Below are 11,531 nucleotides of genomic sequence, written 5' to 3' on the forward strand. Positions count from 1 at the left end.
CCTCGGTCTCGTGCCCACTTGTAGGTGGCATCTCTGCCCTGATGACCCGAGGCATCGTGAGCCCATCGAGCCAGGAACAACTCCCCCTTATGGTGCCAATCTAAGTCTATCTTTGACACTTCTATTCTCGCTGCCTGATCTACCTGCTCGTTGTTTCGGTGTTCCTCATTAGCCCGACTTTTGGGGACATGGGCATCTACATGACGGACTTTCACCGTTAGTTTCTCCACCCAAGAGGCAATGTCTTTCCATATATCAGCAGCCCAGATCGGTTTTCCTTTACGTTGCCAGTTGGCTTTTCTCCACCTTCCCAGCCAGCCCCATAGAGCATTGGCTACCATCCATGAATCAGTATAAAGGTAGAGCTTTGGCCACCTCTCCCTTTCAGCAATGTCCAGGGCCAGCTGAACGGCCTTGAGTTCAGCAAGTTGGATCGATCCACCTTCTCCTTCGGTAGCTTGTGCAACCTGTCGTGTGGGGCTCCATACGGCTGCTTTCCACTTCCGGTTCATCCCTACGATGCGACAAGAACCGTCAGTGAAAAGAGCGTAACGTGTTTCCTCTGCTGGTAGTTGGTTATAGGGTGGAGCTTCTTCAGCTCTTGTCGCTTGTACCTGCTCCTCATTGTCAGTGAGACTAAAGTTTTCACCTTCTGGCCAGTTCGTAATTATCTCTAAAATCCCAGGGCGATTCAGGTTTCCAATACGGGCGCGCTGGGTGATGAGGGCAATCCATTTGCTCCATGTGGCGTCGGTGGCGTGGTGGGTAGTAGGAACCTTTCCTTTGAACATCCACCCCAGCACTGGTAGTCGGGCTGCCAGGAGGAGTTGTGCTTCCGTGCCAATCACCTCTGAGGCGGCTTGAACTCCTTCATAGGCAGCCAAGATTTCCTTCTCTGTTGGGGTGTAGTTGGCTTCGGACCCTTTGAAACTTCGGCTCCAGAATCCCAATGGTCGACCTCGAGTCTCACCAGGCACCTTCTGCCAAAGGCTCCAGGAACAAACCATTGTTCCCGGCTGCAGAGTAGAGCACATTTTTGACTTCTGGTCCCGTTCTGACTGGGCCAAGGGCTACAGCATGAGCGATCTCCTGCTTGATCTGGGCGAAGGCTTGTTGCTGCTCAGGGCCCCAGTGGAAATCGTTCTTTTTGCGGGTAACCAGGTAAAGAGGGCTCACAATCTGGCTATACTCGGGAATGTGCATCCTCCAAAAACCTATGGCACCTAGGAAAGCTTGTGTTTCCTTCTTGCTGGTTGGTGGGGACATAGCGGTGATCTTGTTGATGACCTCAGTGGGAATCTGGCGCCGTCCGTCTTGCCATTTCACTCCCAGGAACTGGATTTCTCGGGCAGGTCCCTTGACTTTGCTCTTCTTGATGGCAAAGCCAGATTCTAGCAGTATCTGGATGATCCTCTTACCTTTCTCAAACACTTCTGCCGCTGTGTTCCCCCACACAATGATGTCATCGATGTACTGCAGGTGTTCTGGAGCCTCACCCTTTTCTAGTGCAGTCTGGATCAGTCCATGGCAGATAGTGGGACTGTGTTTCCACCCCTGGGGCAGTCGGTTCCAGGTGTACTGCACGCCCCTCCAGGTGAAAGCAAACTGAGGCCTGCATTCTGCTGCCAGAGGAATGGAGAAAAACGCATTAGCAATATCAATAGTGGCATACCACTTCGCTGCCTTGGACTCCAGCTCGTACTGGAGTTCCAGCATATCCGGTACAGCGGCGCTCAGCGGTGGAGTCACTTCATTCAAGGCACGATAGTCCACAGTCAATCTCCATTCTCCGTCAGATTTGCGCACAGGCCAGATGGGGCTGTTGAATGGTGAGTGGGTTTTGCTGACCACCCCTTGGCTCTCCAGCTCACGAATCATTCTGTGGATGGGGATCACGGCATCTCGATCCGTCCGATACTGCCGGCGGTGCACTGTCGAGGTCGCAATTGGCACGAGTTGCTCTTCCACCCTCAGGAGTCCTACTGCAGACGGGTTTTCTGACAGTCCAGGCAAGGTGTTCAATTGCTTAATGTCCCCTGCCTCTACAGCAGCTATGCCAAAAGCCCACCTGAGTCCCTTTGGGTCTTTGTAATAGCCGTTCCGGAGGAAGTCTATGCCCAGAATACACGGGGCCTCTGGGCCAGTCACTATAGGATGTTTCTGCCACTCCTTCCCAGTCAGGCTCACCTTGGCTTCCACCAGGGTCAATTGCTGTGATCCCCCTGTCACACCAGCAATAGAAACAGGCTCTGCCCCCACATGTCCCGATGGTATCAGGGTACACTGCGCACCAGTATCAACTAGGGCATCGTATTTTTGTGGCTCTGATGTGCCAGGCCATCAGATCCACACTGTCCAGAAGATCCGGTTTTCCCGTGCCTCTCCCTGGCTAGAGGCAGGGCCCCTCTAACACTGGTTATTATTCCTCTCCTGGGTATACATACTAGAGGTCCCTTCAAGGGGATCTGACAGATCGTACCCAAAACCTTGGTCATGGGAGGTTGAGGCTACCTTCACCTTGGTGGAACTCCCCTGGTTAGAGTTTCCCTCCTTGAGTTGACAGACCCGTGCTGCCAGGACAGAAGTGGGTTTCCCATCCCACCTCCCCATGTCTTCCCCGTGGTCACGCAGGAAGAACCACAGATTAGCCCTTGGGGTGTACCCTCTCTCTCTAGCTGGGGAATGTTGGGCTCTGACTTTGGGGCCTGTGACTCATACGGGTGCTGCATTAACCTTCCTCATTTCCTCCCTCATCTCTTCTTTGAACTCCTTAATCACAGCTGAGATATGAGCCTGCATTGGGCCATTAATCATACTCTCATAATTCCTAAGTTTGTTGGCAACAGAGCCCACTGTCTCTCGGTTAGTGTCAGCATCAATTGTTGCAATGAAAGTGGTGTACTGAGATGGCCCCAGATTTGCCAGACTCCACAGCATTTGCCCTGTGCACCTGACCTTGTCGGGGTCATTATTATGTTGTCCATCCCTCCCAAAGAGTACCTCTAATACTGCCACTTCCCTTAACTGTTGGATCCCTTCCTCCAGGGTCTTCCAACGCATTCTATGGTGGTGCTCCTGCATTCTCTCCCTGTGGACAAACCTCTCTCTGACACTCATTAAAAGCCGCTCCCAGAGAGAAAGGGATCCTGGCTCCCTTACAAAAATCTGATTCATACCTGAGTCCTGGGTTAAGGGTCCCAAGTTCCTTGCCTCACCACCGTCCAGCTGCACGCCTGTACCCATAGGGTCCCAGACCCGGAGTAGCCAGGTAGTATAAGCCTCACGCCCTCGTCGCACAATGTCTTTGTGCAGATTACGGAGACTTTCGTACGTCAGGGACTCGGTGATGATCGCAACTCCTGGCTCCCCTGTGGGTTGTGAGGTTCCTCCATTCCTATCTCTATCTGGGTGCTCTGCTTTCATCTCAGACCTCCTTGTTTCTACCGGGGCAACTGCTGCTGGCTGTGACTGCCTTTGTGGTTCAGCTGGAGCCTGGACAGTTGTAACATTTGTGGGTTCCACAGCTGTACTATTAGACTGTCCCTCTTCAAGGCAAAAGGCGGGCTTCTCACCAGCTGGTGAAATGCACTCCTTCAGCATCTCTTGCATCTCCTGCATCTCCTTAACCAGCACCCTCACCCAATCTGGGTGGTTCGTTTCTGAGGCAGGCTGTGGGGCAGGGTCAGGCTCTGGAGCAGCAGCATCTCCAGTCTCTGGGGTAGTGTCAGGCTCTGCAGCAGCATCCCTAGTCTCTGGTGTAGGTGTCAGGGTAGTTATCCAGGTTAATCTTCTCTTATCTCTGAGTGCTAAACATAACAGGCATATCAGCAACACCATCCATTGTATGATATCATTAGCACTTAGAGTGGATCTTAACCCTTCGAAAACTGGTGGAGCAGACCCAAAAAGATGGTTAAAAGGTTGGGAGAAAGTTTCCCCCCGTGTCATTTCTACACAGTAGGTACCATTATTAAAGTAACTCCAAAAACATGCAGTTAGTGTGTGATAGCTCTGAATCCATGTACCTGCCATCCAGAGGAAATTAAAGATCCATGAATCCTTCACCCAGAGGACAAACTTGATAACAGACACAGTGGCTTTAGTTATAGGACCCATATTTAGATAAGGGCCTGTAAATGGGAAGAATACACTTGCGACCACATGCCACCCAAACCAGGGAAAACTAGACCACATGGTGGTACTTAAAAATTAAACTACCTAAGAACTGTTAATCCCTTTTTTTTTTTTTCTCAATGCCCTCGAGCCCCTGTTCAGGCGCCAAAATCTGTCTTGGTTTGAAAAGACAGGAGTCTGTGAAGGAAGGCAAAAGCCTCCTGTGAAATGGAAAAGGTAAACCCCCTCCTTCCGAATTATCACAATTTCAGAATTAAAAGGGCTCTCAGGCAAAGATATGGGAATGGGAATAACAGTTTTTTACTAGGAAGAAAAAAAACCCTAAATAACAATGTAATTTAGCACAAGCAAAAAACCACTGGCAGAGTGAGAAAAACCTGACACCCTGAGAAGTCAGGGTGTTGATAGTAGTCCAGCCAGATGGTGGCTGCTCCTCCTGGAGCGGCCATCTGCAGAAGGGTGTAGATCCTTTCTGAAAATGCGGCGAAGGAGCAGCTGGGCCTTGGTTCCTGATTCCTCTGGGAAATCCAGCGAAGAAGGCTGTCTGTGGTCTCAGAAATGCTTGTTTTATGGTGGCAGGGATGCTTGGCTCCTCCCTCTGGGTGGAGCATCTCCCAATGGGATGATGTAACTAATCTTACCAGCCACAGTGAGTAATTCAATAGCCCATTAGCAGGACATTATCTTCCAGGCAGTGTCATTGTTCTTGAAAGAGATAAGAAAAACTGCCTAACCCCCAACAGATGGCAAAAATAGAATACATGCTTATTTTACAAGCCAGGACACCTGGGTCTAAAGCTTGCATCTCTCAGTTCCTGATGCTATTTGCTACCCTTCAGCCTTGACTGGCCCTGATGTGACTGACTGCTGGGCAAGTGGGGCTGGGGATGCTCAGCCTGGAGAGAGGAGACACTGGGCAGCCTCACTGCGGCTCTGCAGGACTGGAAGGGTCCCGCAGGAAAGAAGGGGACAGAGTGTTCAGCAGGGCCTGTGCTGACAGGACAAGGGGGGATGGCTTTCAACTGCAGCAGGTTGATGGAAGCTGCATCTAAGGAAGCTGCTCTTTTCCACTGGGGGTGGTGGGGCACTGGCCCAGGCTGTGCAGAGAGGCTGTGCATGTCCCATCCTTGGCAACAGGGCTCTCAGCAGCATGCTCTGGGGGAAGACTGCTCAGCTGGGAACAAGATGTTGTTCTTCAGGCTCCCTTGCAAGCCCAACCGTTCAGGGACTCCATCATTCCATGGTCTCCACTGTCCACTTCAGATGGAGCCTGGGAACTGTGATGTCACAGCCCACGCTCCAGCTGGAACGTCCAGCGCCCAGCAAAGGGCACAACACAACCCTTGGCCGCTGTGTTGACACGCTCTGCACCTTGCTCCTGCCCTCGCCTTTCACTCTTCTTATCCCCCCGATACCCCGATCACCTCGATCATTCCTGACAGCTCCTGAGTGCCTGGATTTCATCATCCAGCCCTGCAGGATGCTCCCCTTTCTTCTGAGGAAGGTATGGTGCCATTCCATGGAGGTGGACACCCCCCACCTGCCCGGGTGGGCTGGAGCTCTGTGGGCATGGAGTGGGACAGGGACCCGCTCTGAGCTTTTGCTACCTCTGCAGGCTGTCCCAGACAGAGAGGAGGAGATGGAGGTAGATACCAAGATTGATATGGAGGAGGAGATGGAAATAGACGGAGAAGACCCTGGAGAGGAAGAGATGGATGTGGATGAGGATGATGAAGAAGAGATGGACGTGGATGTGCATGAGGACGAAGAGATGGATGTGGATATGGAAGAGTCCATTGAGGACATGGATATTGATTAAGAAGGTGAGGAAGCGGCCATGATCTTGGCATGAAGAGCAATGCCAGCAGCAGGACAGGCAGAGTGGGTCTCCTGCTGCCAGGCTGGGGCTGGGCTGGGTGCTCCCTGCTCAGGGACATTGTAGCCAGGCCACTGGATTCTGGTGGCCATCCACAGCCCGTCCTGTGCCTGCTTTGCTCCACACAAGCTCCATGCCAGACCCAGCCAGGCTCAGTTCTGGTAGCAGAGTCCTGCTGCTGGGTAAGCATGTGCCAGCCTGGGGGCACATGCAAGAGCCCTCTGTGCCTGACTGGAGTGACCGTGCCATTTGCTTTTCTTCCAGGTGCGATGGACATCACCGACAGAGGCACCACCCTTTTGTATATATGTTTTACACTTTGTTGTTGTTTTTTAGAATATAGATTTTAGGGCTATTTTGGACTTCTGTAAATACATTTCACATAGTTTTGCTAGGTAGGTTTTTCTCTATATATGTTCTATCGATTGTTGTTGTTACAAACATTCTTAGAATGTAAATATCTTCTGTATTTTTGCTTCTGTTCTTCTGTAATAAACAAATTTTATTTTTCACATCTCAGTTCTCCTTGCATTTGCTTCAGGCACAGGCAGCATTTTGACAAGTTGTGCTTTCCACTTGCTCCAGGTTCCCAGGGCTGGAGGTCCCTGGCACAGCCTCCCCAGGAGTGGGGGTCCCTGTGCACAGAGGGGTCCCACTGACAGAGGTGAGCCTCTCCTTGCAGTTTCTCTGGACACACTTGGGAGCTGTAGGGGCAAAGCCCAGCGTGCCCTGGCCCATGAATCCCATGTTGGAGCAGGGCTGAGCCTGTGTGCTCCTGCAGAGCTTCAGCCATGGCTCTTCCCTGGGCAGCCCCAGGGCTAAGGAGGGGGCACTGGGCTGTGGGCACCCTGAGGGGCTGGAGCCAGCCTGGAGGGAGCCTCAGCCCCACACGGACCAAGATTTCCTTTGGAAACCCTCTCTGTCCCCAGACTCTGCTGAGCACAACAAGAATTGATCCTCCTAGTTCAAGGTGTGAAGTTCATTGGCACAAATTTGTCCCTTGGACTTTGTCCTGGTTTAGGGAAAATTTGGGAGATAACCCCCAAAGGGGCTTCTCTACAAAAGCAGATTCAATTGCCCCTCCACCCTCCAACCAGTTTGGGAGAAAATATCTCCTTGGAGAAAAAGTGGAAAGAAACCTGTTTATTAAACAATAGAACCCAAACAATATTAAACAACAAAACTTTTCACTGATCCAAAAAAACAAGCAAACTCAGAACAGCCACCTCCCTGGGTTGCAGCTCGGCTCACTCAGTCTTTGATCAGTCTCTCTGGTGCTGGAAATGCTGCTGCCCAGGCCCAGACAGGGGGGCTACAGGTGGAGCTGCTGGTGCTCTTCTGGGTGTTCAGTGCAGAGCAGGCTTGAACAGGTCCAAGAAAAAAGGAAAAAATCACAGTCCAGGGAACTTCTTTGCTTCAGCTAGGTAAAACTAACTAAAAGCAAGAAAATAGGGAAAAAGGAGCTCTGTCCGGCTGTCTGTCCATCCGCAGAAAACACAGTCCAGGAGCAGGAATGTGGAGGAGTGAGAGCAGTCTGAAAACAAACTGTGCGCTTCTTCCCTCCCCTCTTCACTGTCTGGAAGAGAGTCTTAAAGGTGTAAAACATATTATTCAGTATAAACAGAACAAGACGATTGGGGATAAAAGCATCATATAGTCAACCCAGGACATTCCACCCCTTATCCCCATATCATCGGCTTACTACTAAAACTAATATATATTCTTACTCTACAAACACATATATTATACATCTAATATACAGCTATACACAGACAATGGTGGTAACATTCAGCAAACAGTGATATTTATACATAGTTCTCACCCAACAATCAGATCTCCCTGAGGTACACATCCTGTTCTTCCATCTTTTTGCATTATCCACCATGTGCAACCTGGTCCCTGAGCAAAAACAACTCCGCAAATGGGTTTGTCTGTACTCAAGGTAGGATTGATCCAAACTGTCTTCCCTAACAAACCCCTGACATGTACCACTGGGACTTTGTCTCCATCTACTCTATGCAAAGGCTCAGATTGGGCAGGGCCCACTCAGTTAGTAGAGCCTCGGGTATTAACTAACCAGGTGGCCTTTGCCAAATGCTGCTCCAAATTTTTGAAAGATCCCCCACCTAAGGCTTTTAAGGTGGTTTTTAGCAGCCCATTGTACCTTTCCACTTTTCCCGCAGCTGGTGCATGGTAGGGGTTATGGTACACCCACTCAATGCCATGTTCTCTGGCCCAGGTGCTGATAAGGCTGTTCTTGAAATGAGTCCTGTTGTCTGACTCAGTCCTCTCAGGGGTACCATGTCTCCACAGGACTTGCTTTTCCAGGCACAGGATGGTGTTCTGGGCAGTAGCATGAGGCACAGGGTAGGTCTCCAACCATCCTGTGGTGGCTTCTACCATTGTGAGCACGTAGCGCTTGCCTTGGTGTGTGTGGGGCAGTGTGATGTAGTCAATCTGCCAGGCCTCCCCATACTTGTACTTGGACCACCGCCCACCATACCATAGGGGCTTCATCCGCTTGGCCTGTTTGACGGCAGCACACGTCTCACAGTTGTGGATAACTTGAGAAATACTGTCTATGGTTAAATCCACTCCTCGGTCTCGTGCCCTCTTATAGGTGGCATCTCTACCCTGATGACCTGAGGCATCATGGGCCCATCGAGCTAGGAATAACTCTCCCTTATGCTCCCAATCTAGGTTTGTCTTGGACACCCCTATCTTTGCAGCCTGGTCTACCTGCTCATTGTTCTTGTGCTCCTCATTAGCTCTACTCTTGAGGACATGGGCATCTACATGGCGGACCTTCACAGGTAGCCTCCCTACCCTGGTAGCGATGTCTTTCCACTCTTCAACAGCCCAAACTGGTTTTCCTCTACGCTACCAATTAGCCTCTTTCCACCTCTCCAGCCATCCCCACAGAGTGTTGGCTACCATCCATGAATCAGTGTAGAGGTAGAGCTTTGGCCACTTCTCTCTTTCAGCAATGTCCAAGGCCAGTTGAACAGCTTTGAGTTCAGCAAGTTGGCTTGATCCATCTTCTCCTTCAGTGGCCTCTGCAACCTGTCGTGTGGGGCTCCATACGGCTGCTTTCCACTTCCGATTCATTCCTACCATGCGACAGGAACCATCAGTAAAAAGAGCATATTGTGTTTCTTCCGCTGGCAGTTGGTTATATGGAGGAGCTTCTTCAGCATGTGTCATTTCTTGTTCTTCTTTATCAGTGAGACTGAAGTTTTTACTTTCTGGCTAGTTTGTAATTATTTCTAGAATTTCAGGGCGATTCAGCTTTCTAATACGGGCACGCTGTGTTATGAGAGCAATCTACTTATTTTATGTAGCACTGGTGGCATGGTGGGTAGAGGGAACTTTTGCTTTGAACATCCACCCCAGTACTGGTAGTCGGGGTGCCAGGAGGAGTTGTGCTTCGGTGTTTATTACTTCTGAGGCAGTTTGGACTCTTTTATAGGTTGCTAAAATTTCTTTCTCTGTTGGAGTATAGTTGGCTTCAGACTTTCTGTAGTTTCGACTCTAAAATCCCAGTGGTCGGCTTCGAGTCTCTTCAGGCACTTTCTGCTACAAGTTCTAGGACAAACCATGGTTCCCGGCTGTAGAATAGAGCACATTTTTCACATCTGGTCTTGTTTTGACTGGGCTAAGGGTTACTGCATGAGCGATTTTTTGCTTAATTTGGACGAAGGCTTGTTGCTGTTCAGGGCTCTAGTGGAAAGTGTTCTTTTTATGGGTGACTAGATAGAGAGGGCTCACGATTTGACTATATTCAGGAATGTGCATTTTCTAAAAACCTATGGCACTTAGGAAAGCTTGTGTTTCCTTCTTGTTGGATGGTGGAGACATTGCTGTTATCTTGTTGATGACATCAGTGGGAATCTGACGCTGTTCGTCTTGCTACTTTACTCTTAGAAACTGGATTTCTTGAGCAGGTCTTTTGACTTTGCTCTTCTTGATGGTAAAGCCGGCTTTCAGGAGAATTTGGATAATTTTCTCTCTTTTCTCAAACACTTCTGCTGCTGTCTTCCCCTATATAATGATGTCATCAATATACTGCAGATGTTCTGGAGTTTTACCTTTTTCTAGTGTACTTTGGATCAGTCTATGGCAGATGGTAGGACTGTGCTTCTACTCCTGGGGCAGTCGGTTTCAAGTGTACTGCACATCTCTCTAGGTGAAGGCAAACTGAGGCTTGCATTCTGCTGTCAGCGGAATGGAGAAAAATGTATTGGCAATATTGATAGTGGCATACTACTTCGCTGCTTTGGACTCAAGCTCATACTGGAGCTCTAATATGTCTGGTACAGCAGCGCTCAGTGGTGGACTCACTTTATTTAATGCACGGTAGTTAACCGTCAGTCTCTATTCTCTTTTAGATTTATGCACAGGCTAGATGGGGCTGTTGAAGGGTGAGTGGGTTTTGTTGACTATTCTTTGGCTCTCTAGCTCTCGCATCATCTTATGGATGGGAATTACAGCATCTCGAGTGGTTTTATATTGTCGATGATGTACTGTGGAAGTGGCAATTGGTACTTGTTGTTCTTTTCTCTTTAGAAGCTTTATTGTAGATGGATTTTCAGACAGTCTAGGCAAGGTATTCAATTGCTGGACGCCCTCTGTTACTATAGTTGCTATCTTAAATGCTTACTTCAGTCCTTTTGGGTCTTTGAAATACCTACTTCACAGATAATCTATGCCCAGGATACATGGGGCTTTTGGGCCAGTCACAATAGGATGTTTCCTCTACTCATTCTCAGTCAAGCTCACATCAGCTTCTACTAAAGTGAAGTCTTGTGATCTCCCTGTCACACCAGCGATAGAAACGGATTCTGTCCCTACGTGTCTTGATGGAATTATGGTACACTGTGCACCAGTGTTGACTAAAGCTTTATACTTTTGTGGTTCTGATGTGCCAGGCCAACGAATCTATAATGTCCAGAAAACACGATTTTTTTTAGCTTCTACTTGGCTAGCGGCAGGGCTCCTCTAAGCTTGGTTATCTTTCTTTCTTTGGGCATATGTCTTAGAGGTTTTTTCAAGGGGATTAGACATGTCATTATTATTATCATACCTGGCAGTTTGGCTATGGGTAACTGGAGCTGCTTTCCTTGTGGTGGAACTTCTTCTCTGAGCTTTGTCTTCTTTTAATTCACGTACTTTTCGGGCCAGAGCAGCGGTGGATTTTTCATCTTATAGCTTCATGTTTTCTCTACAATTACGCAGAAAGAACCACAGCTCAGCTCGTGGGGTGTACTTTCTTTCTCCATCTGGGGAACGTCTGCGTTGGGTACTAGAACCTCTGATCTGTACTGCTGAGATTTGGAGAAGGTTTTCTTTAATCTCTTTTCTAAGCTTCTTATGATTCTTTTTTATCTTATCTTCTAATCTCTACAGACGTGTTTCCACCGCTGCGATTCTGGCATGTGTGGGGCTATGCACAGCATCTGCATAAGCTCGGAGTTTCTTTGCCATGTCAAGCACAGTCTCATCCGTGTTATCTCGCTTTATG

At 49.2% G+C, this 11,531-nt stretch overlaps 1 protein-coding gene across 1 annotated transcript; it reads left to right on the forward strand.

The window, feature by feature from the left end:
• The first annotated feature begins 5,477 nt into the window (after positions 1-5,477).
• LOC135302227 (ribosomal RNA processing protein 1 homolog) lies at positions 5,478-6,416 on the forward strand. Its single transcript, XM_064422654.1, has 3 exons — positions 5,478-5,638; positions 5,750-5,957; positions 6,275-6,416. The coding sequence occupies exons 1-2, from the start codon at positions 5,615-5,617 to the stop codon at positions 5,951-5,953; spliced, it is 228 nt and encodes a 75-aa protein (XP_064278724.1). The 5' UTR covers positions 5,478-5,614; the 3' UTR covers positions 5,954-5,957; positions 6,275-6,416.
• The last annotated feature ends 5,115 nt before the right edge of the window (positions 6,417-11,531 follow it).

This window comes from Passer domesticus, chromosome 6 (assembly GCF_036417665.1).
Source record: "Passer domesticus isolate bPasDom1 chromosome 6, bPasDom1.hap1, whole genome shotgun sequence".
Classification (NCBI taxonomy): domain Eukaryota; kingdom Metazoa; phylum Chordata; class Aves; order Passeriformes; family Passeridae; genus Passer; species Passer domesticus.